This window comes from Sinocyclocheilus grahami, unplaced genomic scaffold (genome assembly GCF_001515645.1).
Source record: "Sinocyclocheilus grahami isolate Dianchi unplaced genomic scaffold, SAMN03320097.WGS_v1.1 scaffold86.1, whole genome shotgun sequence".
NCBI lineage: Eukaryota > Metazoa > Chordata > Actinopteri > Cypriniformes > Cyprinidae > Sinocyclocheilus > Sinocyclocheilus grahami.
In genome coordinates, this window is record NW_015505265.1 from 721,121 (window position 1) to 748,928 (window position 27,808).

The 27,808-nt window shown below is 37.9% G+C and overlaps 1 protein-coding gene across 1 annotated transcript in view; it reads right to left on the minus strand.

Annotated features, from left to right (window-relative positions):
• Positions 1-27,808, minus strand: part of eml5 (EMAP like 5) — a 102,142-nt gene that overhangs the window by 29,195 nt on the left and 45,139 nt on the right. The window contains exons 5-23 of the mRNA XM_016274422.1: positions 23,728-23,913; positions 21,997-22,132; positions 21,353-21,554; positions 18,597-18,734; positions 16,154-16,410; positions 15,847-16,059; positions 15,589-15,756; positions 14,960-15,018; positions 14,723-14,841; positions 12,095-12,281; positions 11,853-11,958; positions 10,462-10,555; positions 8,716-8,816; positions 7,574-7,767; positions 7,372-7,483; positions 6,828-6,955; positions 4,366-4,507; positions 393-545; positions 55-186 (exon numbers count right to left, since the gene is read on the minus strand). Coding sequence (XP_016129908.1) covers positions 55-186; positions 393-545; positions 4,366-4,507; positions 6,828-6,955; positions 7,372-7,483; positions 7,574-7,767; positions 8,716-8,816; positions 10,462-10,555; positions 11,853-11,958; positions 12,095-12,281; positions 14,723-14,841; positions 14,960-15,018; positions 15,589-15,756; positions 15,847-16,059; positions 16,154-16,410; positions 18,597-18,734; positions 21,353-21,554; positions 21,997-22,132; positions 23,728-23,913 — 2,827 coding nt within the window. The remainder of the gene's footprint in view (positions 1-54; positions 187-392; positions 546-4,365; positions 4,508-6,827; positions 6,956-7,371; positions 7,484-7,573; positions 7,768-8,715; positions 8,817-10,461; positions 10,556-11,852; positions 11,959-12,094; positions 12,282-14,722; positions 14,842-14,959; positions 15,019-15,588; positions 15,757-15,846; positions 16,060-16,153; positions 16,411-18,596; positions 18,735-21,352; positions 21,555-21,996; positions 22,133-23,727; positions 23,914-27,808) is intronic.

The window sequence follows — 27,808 nt, forward strand, 5'->3', positions numbered from 1 at the left end:
CCTTGACTCCTTTGCTCTCTGAAATACAGCGTTTGTGTCTCGTATCCATCTCACCTCTCTTGTCCCAGTCCAGATGGGTGATGTAGTTCATGGAGCCTTTGCACACTCCAACCCTCTTGCTGCTCATCACGTTGTAAATATCCACAAAGCTGTCACCTGAAGCCACAGCCAAATACTTGCCTGTTACTGTAATAAAAATCAGTTTTTCAGTTTTGAGCCTTACCACGACCCAGCTATCACATTCTTATTAATGTTAATATATTCCTGAAAGTATTTGTTCATTACATTAGCATATGTGAATGTACATCATACCGAATAGATCAGATGAAAGAATTCTTGTTTCTCAGTACTCAAAGCATTTCCATTGTACTGATATTAGTGTGTTAACTAACCAGGAGAGAAGCGGATTTCTGATATGATGTCTTTGCGGTGATGAAATGACACCAGGTCTTCTAGAGTGTCTGCGTTGACGATAAGGAAGCTACCATCATTGAGGCCCACGGCCAGAGCTTTCCCATCTGGAGAGAAGCAGCAACATCGCCCACCTGCACAAAGTTATAAGTGTTAAATGCTGTCACATCAAGCATGACAGCTAATCAGATTGATTCTCTTTATAGCCACATATGAATGTCGAACAATGGCCAGGTAGTAAGCAAAGGGTTAGTTTAAATACCACCCATTATTTCTTCACATTGTTCCAAACCTGTATGACTTTCGTTCTTCGGTGAAATGCAAAAGGAGAAGTTTAGCAGAATGTTCACACTGCTCTCTTCCATACAATAAAAGCATAAGGTGGCGTTCACACAGAACACTTTTCCATTGTTTTTCTATGTAAACATGCTAAAAAGACATGTTTGACTTTCGCGCTCGCATCTTGCGTCTTTTGAAGTATTTCATTCATGACGTGGTGTCCTGATAACACAGCATTTAAAATATGTTCAACTTTTAAAAAAAGGCTTGTCAACTGTCAACACCAAAACTAAAAAAAACAAACATGCAACATAAAAGTTATATGAGATTATATGAGATGATAAATTCATGTGCAGCATTTACAATTATGGATTTTAATGTTTTATTTTTCATTTATTTTGAAAAAATTGTATAGGATTTTAATATCGGCCATAACATAAACGTAATATTGGCCATAACATTTTCTGTCATCAATTACACACTCTGATGTGGTTCCAAACCACACTTTGGAAAAAAACACACTTTGCATGTGACTTGAAATGAAGACTATACTGGAGGGTACGCTTTCAGTAAATATCAATCTGTTTTTCGCAAAAAGATCAAAGAACAAATGTCGAATGGTGTACTTTTATCTAACTTAGGAAGAATCTCAACGGTCTGGAACAACATGTGGATAGAATTTAAATTTTTGGGTGAAATCTCTTGAACCCATTACACAATCCTCTAATCGCTGTCAAATAAGTTTTCATTGTTCATTATCCATGCAAGTAAATATACAAAGACCCAGTGTACTCTAAGGATAATAATCATAATATAGTTTAATTAGGGTTGATGAAGGAACTGGTCTATCAAGCATTATTTGATTAAATCACTGGTGTACAGAGTATCTTGAGCAGCAGTCGTTCCTCAACAAAAATTAACTACAACCATTCCCTTTAGAGATTCTGCCCTCAGGCAATCAATATGCTCTTAGGGCTAATTTGCATGATGAGTGTTCTTCACTTAAGTTATATTTTTCAGCGCAAATTGTGTTTCTGAAGCATAACGAGGTCAAGCATTGTGTAGGCTAAGCTTGGAATACAAATCACAAGAAGAGAACATAGATAAGGATATTTATATTCAGACAGAGGAGTGTTTTGTAGACAGTAATGCATGTGTGCTTCGAATTTATGTCACTGAAAAACAAGCTAGTGAAGAACTGTAGCTGGTCATACAGTTATTTCTCCTTGTTACATCATAGTAGTTATCCTTAGCATGGTTTAATTGCTGTAAGGTTGCAATATTATACGGATGGAATAGATCACATGACTTTGACATGCTTTCTTCTGCAGAACACGAAAGAAGATACACCAAAATACACTTTTGGTTACCACTGACATTTACTGTATGGAAATAAACTGAAAATTTCTCACATTTCTCAAAACATGCTCCACAGAAGAAAGAAGGTTTGGAAAGACAAGAGGGTGAGTAAATGATGACAGTTTTTGGGGTCTATTCCTTTAAGGAAGCCCTGTACAATTAAGTTGGAGACCATTTGTAGAGGTCTTGAAATTGATTGTTTAGGGATATGTATTGATGTAAAAACTGATTTACAAAAAAAAAAAAGAATTTAAGTTACTCTTCAAATCCTTGTGAAATAGAAGTGTTCTTAATTGTAATTAATGTGCATTTGTTGTCTACTTCAAATCTTAAAAGTATAGTTTTATACAACTGTACATGGAGATAAAATATAATTGAATTAAAGGCCAATTAAGTACACTTTTTTGGCACTTTTACGTATGTTTCTTAACATACTTAAAAAGTGCATGTCATGATCATTTGAAATTAAACGTTTTACTAAAAAGTTTTATATTACATAAAAAATATAGTACAAAAATGTTTTACTATAAATTAAAGGTTTTAGTGTATACTATAAATTTGAAATCATTATGTTTTTGTCATACTTTCAAGAAGTACACTTATTAACATACCGAAACATATACTTGATTCATATTTTAACTGTAGTGTGTTATTTGAAATTACATTTAAATATAAATGTTTTAATATTAATATTTTAATACATTTATGTTTTAAATATACTAAACTGTCATTATTACAGATGTGTAATTTCAAATACAAAAACAATTTAAGTGGGTAAAAAATTATTCTTTCGACTTATTACATTTAGTATAAATTTAAACTATAATATATTTTCATTTAATTGTAGATAACAAGCATCCAAAACCATTACATTTTGTTCACACGTAAATATATTATTTCTGCAATTAGTACCTTTTTCAAAAGTATGCTACAGGTATATAGTACTTCTTTTTCACGAAGGAAAATTACCAATATTTTTTTTCCACTGAAGTTTATAAAAAACCATCTTAACACTCTTAAATTCTCAAGGCAAGGAAGAACTGCGAAACTAGTTCAATGACACATTCTTTAGGAAAATCATTGCAAAACCACATTGTACAGTAGCTTAATTTTAGGGTAGCAGTAAAATGCATTGTGAATATTCAATATATGACCCTGCCCTAGCCCGTTGTTCCAAATCATCCTTGTTACTGTATGCTGTTTTAAGAGATTATTGAGCTTTACTTTTATTCATATAACAATATTTGGTAATCACTTTAATTTGTAATTGTGCTTGTTACACTACTATAGTAATAACACTAATTTATGCAGGATTACAAGTAACAAGAACTAAACAAACCTCTAATCCTAAACCTATAGTAAGTACACACTCTTAATTACTATTGCTCAGTACTCACTAATTAATTTAGAGAACTACAGACCGGTTTCCCTTCTACCTTTCACTGCAAAAACACTCGAACGAGTTGTGTTCAACCAAGTCTCAGCCTTTCTCACACAGAACAACCTCCTGGACAGCAACCAATCTGGCTTCAGAAGTGGACATTTGACCGAGACTGCCTTGCTTTCAGTTGCTGAAGCCCTAAGACTGGCAAGAGTAGCTTCCAAATCTTCTATACTTATTTTGCTGGATCTGTCTGCTGCTTTTGATATGGTGAACCACCAGATTCTCCTGTCAAACCTATTGGAAAATGGCATCTCAGGAACCGCACGCCAGTTGTTTGAGTCTTACCTCTCAGATAGGTCCTTCAATGTAAAAGTGAACGGCGTATTATTGTGCCATCTCAAAGAGGCACAAAATCACTTTCACTGACTTTTTCATTAACTGGTCCCTCCTGGTGGAATGACCTGCCAAAATCAATTCGAGCAGCTGAGTCCTTAACCATCTTCATGAAATGACTAAAAACACATCTGTTCCACCTTTATTTGACCCTCTAACTCTAACACTTTATATTCTATTTTAATTCTACTTTATCTATATTTATCTTCTTATTTTATTTTATTTTATTTTTATTTTTTTAAACAACAACAAAAAACAAACAAACAACCACTAGCTTTCTATTTTATCTATTCTATCTACTTGTTTTTCTTTGTGTGTGTGTGTATAATATATATATATATATACACCTTGCTACATGTACTGCATTAGGCTAACCGAGACTTGTCATTTGCACTTATATATTGCAGCTCTTTTGTTAGTTTTGACTGCTTTTATTGTCCTCATTTGTAAGTCACTTTGGATAAAAGCGTCACTGTAAATGTAAAATGACATGGAAAAAGCTGCAGATTCTAATGAGTAATTAGTAAACATCTTCTTACCTTTCTTGAGTTTGCGTACGGCGAGCATGCAGTGGCTGGGGGAGAGATCCCATATGCGCAGGGTCTTATCGTCGCTCACAGTGGCACACAGTGGCAGATGCGGGTGAGTGGCAAGACCCCAGACCTCACCCTCCATGTGGCCCTAAATACACCCCATACACACACACACACACACACACACACACAATTTAATACTAACACATCAGCATAACTGTCATTCTTTTCAGCACAAACACATCTCCTTTCTTATGCTCATGACAGACATCAAGCTTTTTCCACCTGAAAATTGTATTTAAAAGAGTATATCTACATTTTTCTAGTGAGCATGGTGGCAGTGATTCATCAAAGGAAGGAGCAGGCCATTATAACTGGGCATATATCCAGTCACATGGTGTTAAAGAGCTGATTCAGGAGCCTGGAAAACAGTGGTGGAGTAATGCTGTACAGTCCCAGTAAAGTACGCCAGATCATGATAGTCTGCCGTATCCTCCGCAGTCTTTACCTCGCAGTCTATACCTGATTTGCATTTCTTTTTAGCGAATCGTATGCTACAATAATCCACATGCAAATAAACAATACTGTCAGCAGGCACAACTCATTTTTAGAGAATTTCCCCTAGTTTATTCTGACGCACCCAAGGGATCCATAAAAGGTTTTCCGGAAAAGCATTTCAGAGTGCAATAAATAAGAATTCAATCAAGCTCAAATGTTTTCTAGCAGCAAGTAGGACCTATAAAAATCTATGACTAAGGCTTACTAAATGCAGAGTTTTGTTGTTGTTTTTGTTCATTTCTACATCCTACTAATCACTTGATAAATTAACAAGCTAGATAAATCAATGGAGGGTTTGCACCAACTGATATATAACATTTAGTAGGTAAACAATGACTTCAATAACAAGCACCAACCTGTAATTAATCACTGTGTCTAGCTCTAAAACTCAAGCCACACAGGCAAAAAAGACACACATTTCATCATTGCCCAAAAACCAACTACTTTGCTAAACCATGGCAGTCTGAGTACAGAAATACTGGAAAACTACTATTTTTGCCCAGTCTGCAGTTACTGCCGTTTACCATTTATTACATAACAACAGCCTCGGACCATTTTGTTTGTCCCTGAAGTGGAACTGGAGCAATTTAGTTCCAGTGATGATGGCAAAACTGTTGTGCAGAACACAACATTACAAAGTGGTTCAGTGGTGAGGGCAGGTGGAGAGACAGACACTTGACTGACTCATTCATTCTCAGGGTCATTTACAGGTGCTGCTGTAAGGAAAAAAGGTTTTACAAAGTAGATTTGTATGTCTAGAAGAACATAACACTGTTTGCACGACAGCGGTAAGGAGAAAAAAGTCTAAAAAAATCCAAGTATAGGTAGTAGGACAAAGAATGACATAATGGCATATGTAATACAGGAAGTTAATTAGATGTATTTTGCACAATTCTGTATAGAAACAGGCCTAAGAGAGAAGACCTATCACAGTTCAGTATGCAAATACTACAATTATATGACCAATGTTTTTAAAGACAAAAACAGATGGCAAACTTAAGACTGACATTTCTAAAAATCTGTTCTAAACAGCTGAAGAAAATTAAATGGTTCAAACTAAATTAAACACAACAGAAAAATGCCTTGAAACCACCCTAACAAAGTTTATAATGTATATATATTACTAGAAAAAATTACTATACTAATAGTATAAACCATAAACCACAAGATCAACCAATGAAACATCAACCTTCTAAAAGGTTAATAAGAGTTTTATTTTCTCTTGCAAAGCTCATTATGCCTCAAATGTAAAGAGCTACTGTGTTGTGATTTAAATAGATGAACTGTAATGGGGATTGAACGTTTCTTAACGGTTGTTTTTGGTCAAGTTTTTTAAACGGTTGTGTAATACATATTACCAGCTCACTGTCATAATGAACAGATGCAGGTGTTGTCAGACATATCAAAGAGGCTTTTTTGAGTCTGACGGATAAAAAAGCCTTCATGTTGTTGCACAAGGAATGTGCAGACAGTTCCGGTCCTTGTCTGATGATTGGATGAGCCAAGTTGTTGTAAAATACTCTATAAACACACACCTGTGACCTATAAACACCAGTATTACTGCACTACTGCATTGGTTTCTTGCTGCTTCTGTGTGTTGCTTGGTAACTCTTCTGCTAAACATTACTGGAGAACATCACATTCTGCCTATTAACTCCCCTTCACTGTTCTAAAATCACTGTAAACCATGGCTTCTTTGGGCTTATCACTTTAATGTATGCATATGGCTTATTCACGAGTGCATAATTTAATTGAGGGAAGGCATGAATCTGTTTTAACAATTTAGCTCGTTAGGGAAAAACACAGTAATAATCTTTAAACAATCCTTTATTTAGTCTTATTTCTCAGAGTGTTTTTTGCCCCCATGTTTCATGGCTTGTCATGCTAATCTGACAGCTGAATGGCCTTACCTGAACCAGAAGAGTGATGGGCCCATTTTTGTCCACCTCCAGAATCTCTCCGTTTTTTGTTCCTACAAGAATATGCCCATGACCCAAAGATATGGCACGAATGGAGGGGTTGTCCTCTAAAAGCAAACCTGCAGGAAGGGACATGTTATAAATAAACACTCATCCATGACCTTGGCTTTCTATTTATTAAACACACTGAATGTTCTTTGAGAATGCATGGAGGTTTTTGAATGGCTTTAACTGCATAAGTTATTCACACTGTTGAAGCTACACTGCAAAGACAGTGTAGCTTAATTAGTATTTTTGTCTTGTTTTCCAGTAAAAAATGCAAAACAGTGTACAATAAAATAAAAGACAGACAGACAGACAGACAGACAGACAGATAGATAGACAGACAGACAGACAGACAGACAGACAGACAGACAGACAGATAGACAGATAGATAGATAGATAGATAGATAGATAGATAGATAGATAGATAGATAGATAGATAGATAGATAGATAGATAGATAGCCTTTGAAATAATGCAAGAGATGCCCTCACCTTTGGAGCCTGGGGCCAGCACCGCTCGTTTTATGGCATACGTCTTGAGGCATCTCTCAAACGTGTCGTCCCACAAAGCCACTATTCCATCCTTTCCACCAGTCACAAAACCCTTAGTAACAATACATTCACATTATATTTCTGAAATATTTAAAGGGACAGTAACTCAATCTTATTTCCTATTTGAAGCTAAATCTGATACCTTCTCCAGGGCGTGCATGCTAAAAACAGGTCCATCATGAGCTTTGACGGTTTTCACCAGGAACATGTCTCTCCAGATGCAGATGTCTCCAGTGCAGGTTCCTGAGAACACCATTTCTTCCGTCCAGCCGTATACCGCGCTCATCATTGTTTCGGTTTTTCCCATGCTGCCCTTCTTCCCAATCAGTCCACCGCCTGAGAACAGCACAGGTTTGTGAGATGATCTCTAACAGGGGAAGTGTACTGATTCACATACTCCACAAGACATGCACAAGATGTCCATGTGAATCCGTATGCATTTGAAAACACTTCTTTTCCTCTAAGTTTTGGCCTTTTGTACACATTAATACACAATTAATAAAAAATTGACCTTTTTGAAGATGTTCTCCCAAGTGAATACATTTAAAAACACTGTATTCATGTGTGGACTGTAAAACAGACGAATTTAAAAACGATGATGCACATTTGCTTCAAATTGTACCCCTTATGTATCTAAGTTTGTGCCACAATGTTGCGCCTGCTATTCAAATTGCCCAAAATAATGTTGCTAAAGATAAGCATTACTTTGTAGAATCTTCATATTTCATTTCTGCAAAGTTTACAGAATATTTACTCACAATTGCTATTCTGTGGCAAAAGATGATGACAGTTGCATTTTAGTGTATGTTACATGACAATTATATGCTAAAAATGGGTAAGCTTTACAGACGACAATGTTGTCAAAATGATCCTGATCACACGGATCTGTGAAAATGACTTAAAATGCTGTATTATACATGCCATAACACACAATACGCATGTGCATGACATTGTTTTCACATTTGTGTTTTTGTAGTTTACTCAAGAGACAATAATGGTATAGTTTTCAAAAACGTACACTTACGCAATTATGCCAAGAAATGCTGTTTTCATGTAAATGAACGGCCAAAGTGCATAAAAAGTTTAACATTTTTTGGTGAAAATGGTGTTGTGTAAATTCCCCCTAAGACCACACATGGAATGACAATTTTGAGTGCGACCTGTGTCATCTGAATGAACGACTTTTGGAAAACACTAACAAATTTTTTGGATGGAGAGCATTTTGAAATGAAAGCACAATTTTCAAATATATCCGGATTCATATGGACATAGCCATAGACCTACCTGCTCTGTGCCAAAACTTCATGTGTTTCACTCCAGCGGTTATCAGTTTGTCTGGCATATACGGGTTGATTTTAATGACAAATATTTTGTCTTTACTTCCCCTGTAAATAAAAAGAGAGACATTTACAGTATGTTGTTGAATGTATTTGGGATTCTTTTGCTGACACCAAAAAGGATGAACTGAACAGCCCTCGATCTTTTTTAAGAGTTTAAAGGTTTGCAATCGGCACTGTAGGGCTGTAATTGACCTGTCTGCTGTGCTGTTTCCACTGTCTGAGTGCCGGTGGGGAATTTAGCAGCACGGAGGGCAGTGGCGATTTTGCATTAGGCCCGATGTGGAGCGGGCAGAGCACTGAGCAGTGACTACACTGTCAGGCCCTATTTACTTCCACCCGCACAAGAATCCTCTCTACCAGAGAAAGCCCCAGGAAGGAGTCGGCTGGAGCTCTGCACTACCTATGAACTCAAGAGCATCCAGACAGGGGAATACAAACGCTTCAAAGAGCAGGTATGCACTCTTTGAAACCTTGCTATATTACCGCAGTAAACCAGAGACAGGATGTACATTACAGTGTTTTTAACAGGTTAAAGAGTTGAAGTTGGATGTAATGGTAGCAACAGCTGTTTTACACAAGATTTTGACATTTTCGTAAGAAATTCTAGGTTGCCACCACATTCCAAGAACATTGTGGATGCTTGCCAGAGCTTTTCTGTGTAATACTTAAGGCTAGTAATAATAACGTTTTGAATGTGGTTTATATAGGTTTTAAAAATAGAACTTGTGTTAGGCAAGTTTTAAAGGTTCTTAAAATATTAAGACACCCATTTATATTGGGAAAAATAAAATAGTATAAATATGTGCAACTCTCATGTTTTCTGACCAGTTTAAATGTAAGTAATTGTTCCTTTTTTATTTGATTTATTTATTTAGTTATTCATTTATTTATTTAACACATTTTCTCTGAAATATTCTATGGACCCTTGCGGCTCACTGTGTGGGATTTTAAAAGCCAGTTTCTAATGCCAAAGTCAAAGTCAAATATAAGCACTAGAGATACAACACCAATACTGCCATTTAAATTAACACAACACACCAAATAAATAAATAACTAAATACAATTTTAATTAACATCTAACACAGTATTTTGGGACAGAAGGATAAAACAATCCCTTAGTTAGTGGGAAAAAGTATTTCAAAGTATTAAAAAGTGTCATTAAAATTTTTGGCTGCTTGGTGAAAATGGATTCTGATATGTGATCCTGTGGCTCAGTGGTAGAGCATTGCGTTAGCAGTGCAATAGGTCGTGGGTTTGATTCCCAGGGAACACACATACTGGTAAAGAATGTATAGCCCGAGTGCACTGTAAGTCGCTTTGGATAAAAGCGTCTGATAAATTATAATTAAAATTATATGGGAGATATCAAATTGCTTGTCTCTTTTTTAAATAGCCAATAGGGGTTTAGTTTACACCACAGATTCGCTTCTAGTTATTAATAGTCAATTATATAGGTAATACTGGAAGAGGGAATTCATTCTAGATACAATTTTATTGGACAGATATTTTTGAGTCATCAATATTGTTTTTATTTATTTTCCTGTAAGATGATTACTGTGACTTTCACATGCTTATATCTGCCAAAAGTGTATTTTGTCAGTTTTTAGGAGCACACTAGCACATCATTTGCCCCAAGCAAACAAACTTGGACTACAACTTTAATGAAGCAAAGCAGGTATTATTCACTCACCGGATGGTGGAGAGCTTCTCTCCTTTTCTCCATTCCCAAAGGACGATGGTATGATTGTCATCCAGACCCACTGAAGCCAGCCTCTTCCCATCCGCTGCAGAGACAGACATCATAAAGTACGGCTCTGTTTATACTCAACATCAGCCAAATAATAGCATGTATATCATGTAATGATTTTATACCATCTTCACCCTGCTAACAATGAAACAAGATGTCTCAAGTAATACAATGTGACAGCATCGCTCCAGTGGAAATTTTAATTGGATGGCATCTAATGAGAATAATCATTTATGCTTAGGCCCATGACATTGACAGATACTAGGAGGCTCTGTTGTTTTAGCTTTACCAAGAGAAGCTCTTCTATAAATCTGACCCTTTGATTTTAAACACGAAATTTGTCTCGTTTAACAAATTGTAGATCTGTTCACAAAGAATGTTTCAGCGATTTCAGAATCAATACATACATAATAAATAAATGTGATTGGTGGTTTTACATATTAGCCACATGGACTATTCCTGCATAAATGGGCAGTTTATAGCAAGAATAATCTGCAAAATGGAGAAGAATATGTAGCAAAGTCTGTATGTGCAAGACTAACAGGCTTTCTGCAGCTTACACAGTCAAGGCCAAGTCATGGGTTTGATTCCCAAGGAATGCAATAACTAATAAAAGTGTGTATACCTTAAATGCAATGTAAGTCACTTTGGATAAGAGTGTCTGCCAAATGCATAAATTTAATAGAGATCAGAATATGGAAAGTTTTGAAAGTATGAAATCCACTGTTACAAATCCTATTCAGAGCTGTTACAGATAGATAAAATGTCATCTTCTGAGTGTCAAACAGTTCATGCCTCACTGTTAAGAAAATATAACAAAAAGAAAGATTCAAAAAAAAAATATTCCTTTTGATTCTATGTTCCACTCAAAGCTTCCTTTGTTTCACGCAAAGAACAACACACACACACACACACACACACAAAAGGTGGCTGACCTATTTTTTTACAGACTGGAAATACTATTCTATTCATACTTTGATTCAGACCATGAGTCATACTATTTTATGTGTCAGAAAGTGGAGCTATTTGTTCAGTTTGGTATTTGAAGGATAATTTTAGTCTCCTAAAGTCTTCTTTTTGTAGTATACTTTGGCTCTTCACTCCCCTTCATAAAGAATATACACTATAATTCAAAAGTTTGGGGTCAGTAGGAATTTTTTAACTTAAGAAATGAATACCAATTTTTATCGAGGATGCATTAAATTGACAAGAAATATTGACATGAAAAAGTGAAGTTCTTTTAATCTTTAAATCAGCAGTAATAGTTATGTTGCCACTAATAATCTGGATACCAGACTTGACCTCAAGGTGGGGCTTTTTTTCACAGTGCATACCTGAGAAGTCAAGTGCGCACACCCCAAACTGGTGGAATCCTTTAAGAACAGACAATGGCTTCAAAAACTCTGTTTCCCATATATGAATAGAAGAATCACGGCCCACCTGGATAAGAAACAAACACAGATAATTAAAATGCCCTGACCATAAGCTGAACTAAATCTATTCTATTCAGGAGAGAAACATCTCTGCTCTGTGTGCTGTTGATGACAAAGACAGACGTTTGTGCAGCTGACTGTACCTGGCCTGTGGCTACATAGTCTTTGACGGGGTGGATGGCCAGACAGAGAATGTCATCATTATGGCCCAGGTAAAAGCGCTGTGTGTTCTGCTGTCTGTTGTACACCACTCCCACAGCCGCCACATGATACACAATCTCACCGGTCTGAGTGTAGAAGAGGTTACTTCTGCAGTCATAACCTCTGTAACTGAAACACACATTTACACACACACATATTACAAATGTCTCCTCGATCATAGCTCATCCTATACCCTATACTAAAGTCACTTGCATGCATGGATGTACATATCTATCTGAATGTAACTGTATTCAAGCGAATTTGAATATTTCCAAATCTTCTGAATCCATTCACCAAAACAATTTGCTCTGTAATGACATAACTAAGCCAGTAGGTGGCGACAAGTGAATGTTTTTTTTAATCATGAGTGAGCCACTGAATAAGGCACTCGACTTGTTTAAAAAACACAATTTTATGAAATGAGTCTTATTATACTTTATCAAAAATTGCATGTACAAATCTACCAAGAGACTCCAGAAAGACAGAAATTCTGTCATTCTGTCACCAGAACATCTAGTTATGACATTTTGATGAGGCCATGAATGATGCACAGATGAATTGTTCAAAATAAGATCTGTAATATGTATTTTTTTTTAAGCAAAAGGTGAATTTTCATTTCATGCTGACTTTGAGCATTGAGATACAAATTACAACAAAGCTTTTTTTATTATTATTATTTTTTATCCATTTTGTAAACTGCAGAGCATAACTTGTATCAAGCTTTAGAAAAGCAACACTGGCCTAAATACATTTCATGATGTCCTTACATCTATTTAATTGTTTATGATCATCGTCATTTTTAATCATTTTTCAGTCTCCGCTTACAGCGCTATAAATGCATTAGTGTCGTTTCTACTTATTTCAATAAATGGACAAATAGATAGAGACAAACAAATGGGATTTTATCCTGTGACCTAAATTGCCTTGCTTCTGTAAACCATTGAGTAACCTCATCTAAGTATTTTCTTCAGCATCATCTCTTCATCCTCTAAAAGCAGATCCAGGTCTATTCTAGCAGCCAATGCACAGCTTCACTGGGCAGCATTGCAATTACAACTGTACTGTTCTTAGACTTTAATCCATAACCCTCAATCCATCTAATGACCTATGGACGCATTTGAAACAAATGCTACACATTTGCAGTTCACCTTAATGCAGCTGTGGTTGTCATTTCAGGCCTTTGAGTTCATCTGAGGGTTTTTGAGAAGGAATGTGATAGGCAACTGTGTTGTGAGTCCAACCCAGATCAGTTTCCAGGACAACTTCTACACTGGTGAACAGCACAAGACAGCCTTTCACTTTCTTCCCCGACTCCAACTTATCTCAGAGTAGTTGGAAAGCATGAGCTTGTGGGCATAGTTTTAACTCCCTTCAGTCTGCCATGTAAAGGGTGAAAAGGAAAGCAGACAGCATGGTTCCTGAGACACCTCAGCGTTGGTCACCATCTTCTCCAGAACACAGCTGGAGGCTGTCAGAAAGCTCTAGAAATCCAGCAGACTTTGGGGGTGTCCACATGCATCACTCTGAGCTTTGTCTGAGTCAAAGAGGATGTTGAAGGTATTGGTCATGTCAAAAAACATCAACCTGGAGACAACCTTCATAAGATCTGTGAACTGACAGCAACTGCTCTATAGTCTCTAAGGGTAACTAAAATTCATCTTTGGGACTGAAACTGTCACTTGCCAGAGCTGTGTTATGCATATGTTTAGCTAAATAAACTTTTGATTTGCAGGTGCATAAATAAATAATGAAAAATAAATGGAGACCTCTTTACACTGTGTCTACACCAGATGTGTGGTTTATTCAAAATGAAATCACTCCCATTACAATCCCCATAGGTTTATTTACACATATCATGCTTTGAATTTTAATCTTAATCTAAACATAAAGTTGGTCTATTTTAAATATGTATTTAATAGCATTTTTAATTAGTTTTTTACTAAGTAGCCTATTAGTAATGAATATCAATACTGTTACTGATGTCTCTATTTCCCCCTCAATTTAGCCATTAATTACAGCCATTCAACGCTGCAGTATAACTTTAAAGCCATTGTTTTTAACATTTAATAGGCTTTGAAATGTAATTTTAATTTTAATTTAAGTGAACTTAAAACAATCTTCATATAAACTATAAACTGTATATGCATAAACTTTAAATTTAATTATAGTTTTTTTTTAATTGCTTTGGCACATTTTTAGAAACAGTCTTAACTATCTCTAAACTGTAAGTGCAATTGTCAAAACTATTTGCTGAAACATCAGAACCCTATTGCATGTGTACAAAATGTAGTAACTCACCCAAAACATTTAATTCATGCATCAAAACCTAGTTATTCTATTCTATTCTATTGAAACTCAGTGTTACAGTGGTCACAGTGGTCAAGCTGTTTGTAACACAAATTGTGTTACAAACAGCTTTGTGTACAAACTGTACACTATATGTTTATGTTTGGGAGACAGATTTTGGAGAGTAATGATTTGTTTGCCATCTGTTCATTGCCTTTGAGAGCTCCTCAAATAACAAACCACAATGGCTGTCAATGCTGTTTGGGATCTGTTGAAGCACTTACCCATGTATAAAGTGCAACCTCAATCCACTGGCTGGAGCTCTTTCCCTTTTCTTCATAGCCATGGCACGATGCTTCTCCTTACACTGCTCTTTAAGCTGAGGTAGATCTTCTTTGTAAACCTGGACCAAAAAACTTCATCATAAAACTCCCCAAACACACAACTGAGGCAAACTTTCTAAGTGCTGCCCCTCCTCTTTATAGATTTATCACTAAGAAAACTGCTGATGGCTAAGAAACAGAACTGCCAACGTGAGCAGTGAGAAATCCATTAGGAAAATGAACAGCGACATAGTAGACTGAGCAGCAACATGCAAAGAAAAAAAAACAAGAAAAAGTAGACTCAATTTGCATTAGTAAAATGGTGCTTTGCTTATATAATCCAGCACGTATTTTAGCAGCAAAGCCATTGCCATTTTTCAAAAGATCAGTTTGTTCTGTCAGTTCATTTAAATGAACTAGTTTGATGATTTCTTCAGTTAGCAATTTACCGTTTTTTTTACAGAAATATTTAATCGTCCCTTTGTTTTATATTTTAACATTAGAGCAATTTATGTTTTTATTAGGTTTTTTTTATAGTGTAAACTTGTCCTTGTTTATTTGTCCTAATTTTATAACTGCTCAGAGTGCAACAAAAACATCTACTAATTGAAATACTTAACCTAAGCATACTTTTAAAAAGAGTACTTGTTACAGAAATTATATACTTAAGTGCGAACTGAATGTAATGCTTTCTGACATACAGACAGACAGACAGACAGACAGACAGACAGATAGACAGATAGACAGATAGATAGATAGATAGATAGATAGATAGATAGATAGATAGATAGATAGATAGATAGATAGATAGATAGATTGATTCACACCTTGAGGAGCTATATGAAGAGTTTCTTTTGACTTCCTTTCGGGAACAAACTTCCACTGGAACACTGAATGATCGGCTCCACCAATAGTAATCACCCACTGATAATCATGTGACCATCTGACATTGGTTATGTGTGCTGAATGCCCTAAATATTTTTTAAACTTAGCACCTAGAGATGTAAAAAAGGCAGACTGGGTAAGCATAAATAATGACAGAATGTCATTAACAAAAATGAGACCAAGAGTAAAAGAGGACCCACCTTTTCTTACACATGGGTACCGAAATAATTTAACTAATCCATAATCGTCTGCTGTCACTAAAACTTGACTATTGAAGTTGGCATCTACAGAGTTGATGTCATTGATATCAGAGTATTTAGGCCAGATCCCGTTCACCTCCGGCCCGAGGACACAAGTCCATGAAGACCACTGGACAAGCTTCAGTTCTTCCCTGTTGGTCACTTCCTTACCACCTAAACACAAACAATACCAAAATCAGTCGAAATGATATTATCCAATCCGAGGCATAAATACAAGCAATAATTCCTGAGAGTACAGAGCTCTTACTGGGCATCCTGTAGAAGAGCCGCCGACCATTGCCGTCATTGGTCTGTAGATACTTGCTGTCAGTGGACCAATCCATGTGTGTGATGAAGCTACTGGAGCCCACGCATTCGCCCGCCTTCTTGTATCGCTGCACAACGCCGTAGATGTCCACCGAGTTATCATTAGAGCCCACGGCTAGGTGCGCTCCATCAGGGGAGTACTTCAGTTCATGGATGGCCTCTTTACGGTCCTTAATGTGGACCACCTCCGTCATGTCCCTGCAAAATGAGTACAGGTCTAACCGATTTGCATATTTTACTTATTTTAGGTTGCTCTGGACCAGGGATACTCAAACTGCATAGCTCAGGGGTCACTTTTAGAAAGTGCAGAGTGACCAGGGGCCTTTGAGTAAAATCATCTGGTAATAGTAATAGATGCTTGATTTTGGTGAATACTTGAGTGTTTTTTAAAATGTGCAGTAACCAACAATTAGTAACCAACTGTCTTAGACCAGCCTTATTTTAATAACCTTATTCATCAAATAATTGCCTTTTAGTTTTTACAGTTGAAGTCAAAATTTACATAAACCTTTCAGAATCTGCAAAATGTTAATTATTTTACCAAAATAAGAGGGATCATACAAAATGCATGTTATTTTTTATTTAGTACTGACCTGAATAAGATTTCACATAAAAGATATTTACATATAGTCCACAAGAGAAAATAGTTGAATTTATAAAAATTACCCTGTTTAAAAGTTTACATACACTTGATTCTTAATACTTGTTTACCTGAATGATCCACAGCTGTTTTTTTGTTTTGTTTTGTTTAGTGATAGTTGTTAATAAATCCCTTGTTTGTCCTGAACAGTTAAACTGCCTGCTGTTCTTCAGAAAAATCCTTCAGGTCCCACAAATTCTTTGGTTTTGCAGCATTTTTGTGTATTTGTACCCTTTCCAACAATGGCTGTATTATTTTGGGATCCATATTTTCACACTGAGGACAACTGAGGGATTCAAAGGGTTCAAATTCTCACTGATGCTCCCGAAGGAAAAACCATGCATTAAGAGCTTTTTGAACAGAATGAAGATAACAAACTTTTGAACAAGAATGAAGATATGTAAATTTTTCTTATTTTGCCTAAATATCATATGTTTTCATTTAGTACTGCCCTTCAGAAGCTACAGAAGATACTTACATGTTTCCCAGAAGGCAAAATAAGTTAAATTTACCCTTATCTTCATACATGATTTTTCCTTTTGGAGCATCAGTGAGCGTTTGAGTTGCATGTGAGTCCCTCGGTTGTCCTCAGTGTGAAAATATGGATCTCAAAACCATACAGTCATTGTTGGAAAGGGTTCAAATACACAAAAATGCTGGAAAACTAATATTTAAGCCCATAAATAAATGATGTAAGCCCATAAAAATACTAAAACTTAAACTAAAATTAAAATGAAAAGGGAAAATATAAAAATGCAATTACTATTATAGTATTTATTAATCAAAATATGAATAAATGTTATGAAAATAAATAAATAACATTAAAGGGTCATGAAACCCCAGACTACGTTTTCTGAGATTTTAGCAGAGGTGTTCATGTTGCACATCATAGAAGACAATGTTAGCATCCGATAATTTTAACTGTTGGAGAAAACTGGTTAATTTTAAGCTTTTTTGCGCTATTTTCATCTTCCGGGTTTAAAATCTACATTGTGTTGACGTCACAATTTGTGACGTGGCAATGGACTAATAGTACATCGTGACGCGTCTGTGTCTATTCAATTATTCATGAGACTGTGTGTTCTTATCCTATGAGAAGACGCTTCGCTTAATTATTCACATCAGCATGTGTTGATTTGCTATGACAGACGTTTCAGACTGTGAGATCGCACACATTAACTGAGAGAAATGTTCATGGATCGAAGAAGAGTGTCTGTTTTTGCTTTGTAATAAGAGTTCGGCACAAACGCGATTCATTCACTTGGTGAGCATAACCGTTTTTACAGCTCTGTGACACAACCCGTCAAAAGGCTGATATAAAAACCACAGAATAAGCCTTAAAAGTTCTGAGAGGTGCAACAGCTCGTTCATATATATGTTTTCGATGCAGAGCGCAAATGGCTATGCATTTATTTGTGTTTTTAACTCAATGGGAGTGAAATTAAACTGAATGCGAAGCTGTGTGTGTTGTCTGTCTCCCCTCTTCACCCTCCACTCCACTGTGCACCACGTCCACTTTTTTAGCGTTTTTTTAAAACTGTGGTGAAAACTAACCATTCCTCTATATACAGTATATGACATAATTTCCTGTTTTTTTCCTCCATGTTGTTTGCTGCACATGGCAAGCAGTTTTCAAATATTAATAAGCAGTGAAGCAGTTTTGATAAGCTTGTGGTAGGCTAAATTTGACAGGTATCCCTGCTCTAGACAGTCTGTTCTGCTGTGTTTTGCCTGAGTGCATCACCTGACTCTCAGCACTGTGAAGGATCCGTCTTTCATGCCCAGAGCGAGGTGGATTCCGTCCGTACTAACAGCAGCACAGCGTATAGGCTCCTCCATGTTGCAACGTGCTATTAGCGCATGATCTACAAGACTCCAGATCCTCCCATTCAAAAAGAAAAAGAGGAAATAATAACCCATAAAGATACACAAATTAGTGCACTAAATATTAAAGATCATGTTCTTAATAGCCTTCATCTAATCTGAGGTTAATACACTCACTGAGGAAATCTATTGCTCAGAGGTTTCTTTACAGCTCATGACACATGAAGTGTGTAATGTCAATTACTGTAAATTTTCCATGCCACTAGCATGTACAAACGGAACTGCATAAGTAATCCCTTGTGAAAAGCAAATGTGCCTTAGTGAAAAAATAAATAAATATGCTAAAATGTATTTAAAATTTTATGCTAAGTATACTACAAATACATTTATATATTTATGTACTTAATAAAAATACCCTGCAATTGTACTTTTAACTGGTAATTTGGGTAATTTTGTACTTCAATTGCGTACAAAATAGTGCTGAAGTCCAACTAAAGATATACTAAAGTATATTTGATTGTGCTGAAGTGGAACTATTGCAAGTATACTTCAGGTACACTTTAAATATCTTGCATTTAAAGTCCAATATTATTCAAAGATGATACAATCCTCATCAATAGTGATATTAAAACACATTTTAGGCTTAATGTTAAGAAATGTGCATTGTGCACGAGTACTACTCCCAATAAAGTTTAATTATATTTTTTATATTACTAGGTCTCGAGCAATCTGTCAGTAAATATGTTAATAGATTTGAAATACAGAGTTCTGGAATGAAACTCAAATTGATGAAATTCAATCTGACCTAATGATATCAATATCACATAGTACAGCCGATTGGTTCTCTCCTGTATCGGTAGCCAATAAGCTCTCTGCTCAACATTCAAATATATGAATAGTGATTGCTGTAGCAGTTTGCAGCGTGCTTCAGAAACAGTGAAATCAACATCTAAGATAAGTGAATTCTCTTCTAATCCATATCGCTGTGTGTATTGCGTGGTATGCCTAATTTAAATTAAAAATGAGCAACCATAATCAAGTTTAAACTAAGAGTCATGTTAGCAGTTTACATGAGCGAAATATTAAGCATATTAGCAGCAGCATTTAGCATCTGTGTTTATACAGCTGGAGCAAAACGCAGTTTAGAGCATATGTAATCGCTCTGAGGACATGCCGATAGTAACGGACATGAAACAGGTTAAATGAAATAAGCATTCTTGTGTATGCATTTCAACGGGGGTTCGCCATATACATCAGCGTTATCTCAATGTTCATGTTCATTAATTCTAAGGTCGATGTTTTTCATTGAGATGAGTGTGTGGTTGATTTCAGCTGCACGCAACGTCAGAAGCACGCACTTATCGCAGTCATATCAATGACAGTGTTGCGGGAGAAGGGAAATATCACTGAAGATCACTATCTACGGCTGTTATAGTCCTGAGTGAAATGCATTATTGGTATTGTAGTTTGGAGATATGTGCTCTCGTTGTGCTGTGTAGTTCAGAAAACGGAAAAAGAACATTTATATTCTGCTTTTATTTCAGTTAATTCAGGTCAGTTCACCCAGGGGTTTTTGCGCACTGTACCTTTGACAACTTTTATCTGCACGAGAGAGTAAAATGGCATGCATGTCTTATCTATCGGATTGCAACGTATATCCATTTTGTTAATTAACATTACACATAGTGCACATCTAATTAGAGTTAAGCCAGTCGGCGTGGTAGCTCAGGCACACATAGTCATAGGCCACTATTGTTAAGCCGGTCGGCATGATAGCCAAGGCTCACATAGCCATAGGCCACTATTGTTAAGCCTGTCGGCATGGTAGCCAAGGCTCACATATTCATAGGCCACTAGCATTAAGCCGGTCGGCGTGGTAGCCCAGGTACACATAGATAGTAATACATGTGGTTCGGAGCAGCAGCAGTACATATGTCTTGGCGATAGATCTGCTTGTTGTTGCTTGTATGTAACGTTGTTTACATCCAGCGCTTCCGTGTTCTACATCCGAACGCCGGCTCATTATTGGCCAAAGCTGCACATGTGAGCAGCGCAACGCATGCGTGTGATGCTGATGCAGGAGCCGTCCAATAATGAGCCAGCATTCTGACATAGAACCTGGAAGCGCTGGACGTAAACAGCGTATGAGAATGACACAGAAGAGAAGAGGCTGTTGAATAAAGTCGTTATTTTTGTTTTGTTTTTGCGCACAAAAAGTATTCTCGCCGCTTCATAAAATTATTGTAGAACCACTGTAGTCACGTTGACTGTTTTAATGACGTCTTTAGTACCTTTATTGATCTTGAGAGTTTGGGTGGCATTGCTGTCAATGGAGCCATCGGATTTGATCAAAAATATCTTAATTTGTGTTCTGAAGATGAACGAAGGTCTTAGGGGTGTGGAACGACATGAGGGTGAGTAATTAATGACAGAATTTTCATTTTTGGGTGAACTAACCCTTTAAGTGTATTGTTCTAAGGTACATTACTTCAGTAATAAGTACTGTTTTTAAAAGTATGCTTTTTTTAAGTGCACTTCTTTTTCACAAGGGATCTCAGTTTGTTCTTCTTTTATTCTATTTTCTATATTAGAGAAACAACTGAGCCATTAAAGAGATCTTTTGTAATTCTAAGTGATTCACATGTGGTATTACAGTAGTTTGTTTTTGGCTCTTACCGAACAGAGCGGTCGTCGCTACCGGTCATGGCGAGAGGTTTGGTAGGATGAACCGCCAAGGCCCACAGCTCGCCCTCACAGTGACCCTGCATGATGAGGAAGGGCTTGGTGCGATCGTGCACCACCACCTCAAAAATCTCACTGTCCTGCGTGCCCACCAGAATGTGATCCCCTCTCCAACACACGCTACGCACTGACAGGCCTGCACAGATCCACCACATAAACACTTAGTAAGCAAATGAAGGAGACTGTGGAAGCAAACAGACATGATCCTGAAACATACTGAACGATGTACACTGTAGACTGTCAAGGATGGAGAGGGTGCTTGGGTGCTTGATAATACATATAGACATCTGGGATCGGTGACAAACAGGGGTAAGAGCTATGGATATAACACAGGGTGGACAGCCTGCATAAAGAACACTGACCACTACAACGCACCTCTTGAATTTTCACCTCTAGCTACTGATGAGTCAGAGGAAAAAAAAGTAAAAGAAGAAAAGAGATACAGCTCCGTTAGAGACAAAAGACTTTTGCATTGTGGGATCCTGAGTATTTAACAACAAAAGATAAGTGGCAACTTAATGGATTAAACAAAATAAATGTCAGTGTAGAGTAATGCATTCTGGGAGTCTGCGACTCACCCTTATATCCCTGGTCTGTTTCCCTGAGGTCAATAACGGTGATGGGTTTGAAGTTCAGGTCCCATAATCGGATGCACCCATCCCTGCCTCCTGTGGCAAAGCCTTCTTCACATGCATTCATGCTGAAAATACCAGACTACACACACACACACACACACACACACACACACACAGGAGCTCTGAGAGGCTGAATGTCTCTGACAACTAAAACAATCAGAGAATCTGAAGTCTCAAACTTCAACCACAGCAATGGCACTAAGGGTCAAATAAAGTTGAAAAAGATTTGCAGATCTTAAAGGGTCCACATCAATGAAAAAAACTGTCCTCACTATTTGGAAATATTACAATTTATTGCACTACATAAACAGACTGTAACTAGTAGAATTCAAAACTTCTTCCCAGCTAAAAAAAAATAGCTTCTATTGAAAATAAGTATATATATATATATAAATGTTAAATATACAGGGAAAATATATATAAAATATTATGAGCAGACTTTAGGTTACATTAAATATATGATAAGAAACTTTTAAATAAAATATGAATAACATTTTACCTAAAGGAATATTGTTGGTTAATTGTAAATTTGAATTCATAAAAATTACTAATTAACAGACATTAAAGGGGTCATGAACTGAGAAATCAAAATTCCCATGATCTTTTTGACTGTTTCAGAGCTCAAAACTTTCTTGTTAGTCTAAAAACAGTTCATATTGAAGCCAGTCTGGAATGTTCTACTCTATGATGTAATAGTGTGGATAAGCACCGCCTCCACAGAAGAAGATCAATGCCTGCTTCTACATCACTGTCTGTTTAGCCCCGCCCACCGAGTCACGCATGTAGTGTTAATAACGAGCGAGGCAAACACAGGTCTACGCAGAAACCAAGCAATAAAGATGCTTCGAAGACAACAAGATGCTGTGCAGTGGTGTCAAGCTTTGGAAAAACAGTCTTTGGATTGCCTTCCTTCTGATATCAATGTTAGGAAAGAGTGGATGAACTTTATTTTTAATGAAGTTTCAGATCACGTCAGTAAGAACTCAGTCCTTTGTTCACTTCATTTTATCACAGATTCATTTACAAATAAACGATGGAAGGATTTTCAGAAAGACTGAAACTTAAAGACGATGCTGTGCTGACTATATTAGATCCGACAGTAATGTCGCACCACACGTGTGAGTAACTGTTTTTATTACGTGGTCACTATTGCTTTGTCTTTCATTACAGATCATTTGATATATTTAGTATTTATGTGTTTTTAACCAAAATCACAGCAGCGTCCATCTGTGAAGTACGTAGGCTGTCAAACATACACAAGTGTTAGCCAATCACAGCAGTGAGCGTTAACTTCCAAGTCTACAATCCACCCCTATTCAAACAGAGCGTTCTGATGAGGGGGTCAAAACAAGGACAGAACATAGCCTGTTACTTCTAAATTATGATGTTCTTTGAGGTAAAAATCTTGATAACAATTATAAGGGGACCTCAGAGACTGGTACATAATAATAAAAATTCATGACCCCTTTAATTATTACATTGGCAAAAGCAATATTTGCATAAATCACAGAGTACTAAAGCCATATTATCTTTCAATATTCATCACAAAACTGTTATGCTAGGCGAGCCATTTTATAGATCAAACTCAATTTATAAATCACTGTAAGCAGATATCTAGGTGACTCGGGACAGAGGTCATTCTAGTGACACTGTGGAAAACGTTCCCTCACTTACCCCGTGAGCCCCTTGAACTGTCCGCATTAAACTGACTCCCTTCCAGACATAGATGTCTCCGTTCAAGGCACCTGAATATGTGATCTCGTCTCTCGCACAGGCCAGACAGAGGATAGTCTGAAGGTCTCCAGTCTTCCCAAACATGCCACGCTTAGGGGTCAGAGCGTTCCCACAAAGACTCCAAAACTGAGGGCAATTGAGAGTCAGTATGAATCAACAACGTGTGAATTTCATAAACATACATTCGGCAGATTTACTGACAGCTTGCGCCAGTGCAAACCCTCTTTTGGCAGTAAAAAAAAAAAAACTACTGTCAGAATTTACAAAAAAAATAAAAAGCAGTCAAACATTAGTGACGATCTTTAATTTGTGCATTGTCAGTAGATCAATAATAAAACTTTTCACTCCCATCTGTGCTTTTATGAGAATGATAATTTGCCCTGTTAAGTAAATCTGGCCCTTGGTCTAATAATATAGTAGTACTTCCTGTTGCACATAATTTAGGTTTGAAACATGATTCATAAGATTTTTTGATTTATTATGGAATTCAGTGACCACGCAGTAATATATCATGTAAAGATTTGTATACCTGACAGTTGCGGTTTCCTGCTAAATGTATTATAGCAAATAGCCTATTGAAAGGCCTTACTGAATAAATTGTGTGACAGCTTAATATTGCGAAAGCACAGCAGCATACATAAAGGTGCACTTCTGTTCACAAGCTCGATAAATTTCCTTGCAATCGTTGAGAACACTCACACACGCAAGCTCACAAACATACTAATGCTAACACTCGTTAAACAGATCATTAAAATGCACAGGCATGATCTTAGTTCAGAACAAACCCAGAAAGCTCCCACAGCCAGCACATACTAATTGGCTCATTGACTCTGATTCAGCTGTGTGTGTGTGTGTGTATACTGGTATATATGGTTTATGAGGACACAAATGTATATAATGACATGGGTACTACAACATAAACATGGTTTATGAGGACACTTCCTGTGTCCCTGTAAAACAAAAGGCTTAAAAAGCATACAAAACGGTGTTTTATGAAATTCAAAAATTGCCAGTAGTTTTCTGTAAGGGGTAGGTTTAGGTGCAGGGTTGATGTAGGGCGACAGAAAATACAGTTTGTACAGTATAAAAACCATTACGCCTATGGAGAGTCCCCCGTAAACCACAAATGCAAGTATGTGTGTGTGTCTCCTCGGAGCTCTATTTCATGAGGCTCTATTTCATCTATTTAAACCTTTCCTCAACAGCCTCCTGTAAGAAAACCTGAGCTGTCAAAGACAAGATTCTGAATTGTATATTGCCAATGTCATAACATTTGATATTAAATATTTAGGTTATATACACTCATTGTGAATAGTTCACCCAAAACTGAAAATTATGTCATTATATATTTAGGCATGATCCAAATCAATATAACTAAGTTCCTTTCATGGAACAGGAAATGTCATTTTAAATTAAATGAAAAATGACATTTTAACTATGACAGTGGGGCTTCAGAAGACTAATAAAGCACACTGTATGAATACATAGAATATAGCCATTTTTTGTTAAAAATAAGTATACTTTTGAGAAGAATACTTATTATGGAAAAAATACACTAAATGAATACACTTGTTAGGAGTATGAACTTTAGTGTTGTCTTTTTCTGTTACGGCTGCCTGTTCCTGTTTTTCCTTATATGGTTTTGTTCCTGTTCAGTTTAGCTCTTGAGTTAATTTGCTCGTTAGTCATTATTAGTTAACTTCCATGTTAATGCAAAGAAAGAAGGAGTAACTTTTATTCTTGCTGTAGAATTGTTGCCGCCGCCCTCATGTCGTGAAGGCACTGTGTGATTCGTTGTGAAAGCGAAACTACTTTGTTTGGCCTTCCAAAAGAGGATGATATCCGCTTCGTCATGCCTATAGCCTAGAGCTGATCCGTGCTGGTTGCTGAGGAAATACAACAACTTTGCGCTGTGGATCGCTGGATGGGCTTTCACCGTGGACTCAGCGGAGTCCAGCCGCCGCTCACTCTAGGCTGCCATGTGTGACGCTGTTTCGTTGTGAAAGCAAAACTACTTTGTTTGGCCTTCCAAAAATGGACACGACTAGAAATCAGTTGAAAACACTTCAACCCAAATGTTCAGATGTGTGCAGCACATTTTATGGAGCACGTTTCCTGATCCTGGTAGAGTAGACTACAATGCCGACTGTTCTGACTCACCAACTGCAAGTACGTTTTTTATATTTAAAGAATTTGCCACTGATGATTCAAACACAAGTTTTGGGCAGTGTAGAGTAGGGCACATACGTAACATTTCCGTCACACGCTTGAGGTATTCGGCCAATCTCAATGCACTGGATAGCTGGCCAATCACAGCACACCTTGCTTTTCAGACCGATGAGCTTTTTAAAAATCGACGCGTTTCAGAAAGGCGGGGCATAGAGGAGAAACAATAATGTACAGTATGTGGAACATAATGTGTTTTTTGAACCTTAAACCACATAAATGCATTTCATTACACCAAATACACAAAATAATGTTTTTTTTGGCAACATCATATGACCCCTATGACTGGGGTCTGAGACCCCTAAAGTCTCCTTTCTGTTCAGTTTACTGCGGTAATTGTTTTGTGTTGCGTGTGTTTCTGCTACCCAGAGTTTTTTTCTTCCCTGTATTCGTGTGGATTATAATTAAAGACATTTTGTGGATTATCTTCATCTTCATCGCCTTCCTTGCAGGAACTGTAACAGAATAACTGACCCACACAAAAGATGAGGCTAGAACTGGCCTCAATTGACATACCCCCGAAGGGCAGTGTTCATAGCCCTTCAGGGGCTACAATCTTAATTTTTCAAGATGGACATGACCTGGAGGAATATGTGCTGGAGTTTTTGGACAATTGCCATCTCGCCACATGTGATGACCTCACCTTAATGGAGGGATTCTGGTGCGGGCTGGAAGACGAGATCCGCTTTGTCATGCCCAGAGCTGATTCGGGCTGTTCGCTAATTAACTACATCAACTTTGCGCTGTGGATCGCCGGATCAGCATTCACCGTGGACGAAGCGGAGCCCAGACCAGGGTCATCACATGTGAGTGCCAACAGCCCAGAGTCATCACCTATCACGACAGCTAACCCAAAGCCCAGTCAACTACCACCCCGCGGCGCAGAGCTGCATGAGCCCACTGCAGACAGAGAGCCAGAGCCTGCCGTGGTCAGCAATCGCCATCAGGAGCGACAGAGCTGATGATCGCCCCGGAGCCAGAGCCCCTAGAGTCTGACCAGGTGCAAGAGCCGACAGCACAAGCAACGGTGGAAATAGCTGTGGAGATCAGGGGAGCAAAGGAAAGCCCCACCCACAGCACCACTGCTGAGGTTGGGCAAGAAATGGACTTGGGAGATTTAATAGACTGGAATACGGAGTTGTTGTCTGCTCTATCATTCTGGCAAGAAATCCCACCAAACCTCCCTCTCCTGCCTCCTCTCACTGATCTGTTCCCTTCCTCAACGCTCATTCTGCTGGATCCTGTCAGCCCCTCTGCTCACCATCTGTGGCGTGGGCTTGCCGCGGGTCTGCCCAGCTCCATTGGTGTCAAGTCTGGAGGCTCCCTCGGCTCCGCCTCCAGCCTCAGAGGCCCAGACTCCGCCTCAGTTCTGCGACCCAGCGGCCCCACCATCACTTAAAGCTCCCTCGTCTCCCCCGGAGCCCATCAAGTCTACCAGCTTCGCCGGGCTCCCTCTTCCCTTCGGCTCCGCCTTGATCAGTCATCACCATACCTCCACATTGGGACTGCACTCCTCTCCTTCCCTCCAGCTCCACCTCAGTCCTCTGTCGCTCCAGCTCCGCCGCGGCCTTCTGAATCTCCGCCTACGCTTCGGTCGCCGAAGCCACCTGCTCCACCTTGGCCCTCCGGATCCTCTGCTTTGCCCTGGCTTGTCGGCTCTCCCTCTCCACCTCGGGCTCCACCACCACCTGCTCCACCGCCATCAGTCAGCCCCCTGGAGTCGTCAGCACTTCCTCCACCATGGCTCCTCCCTCCGTCGGCTCCACCGTGGGCCGCCATTATGGCTGCGGTCTGG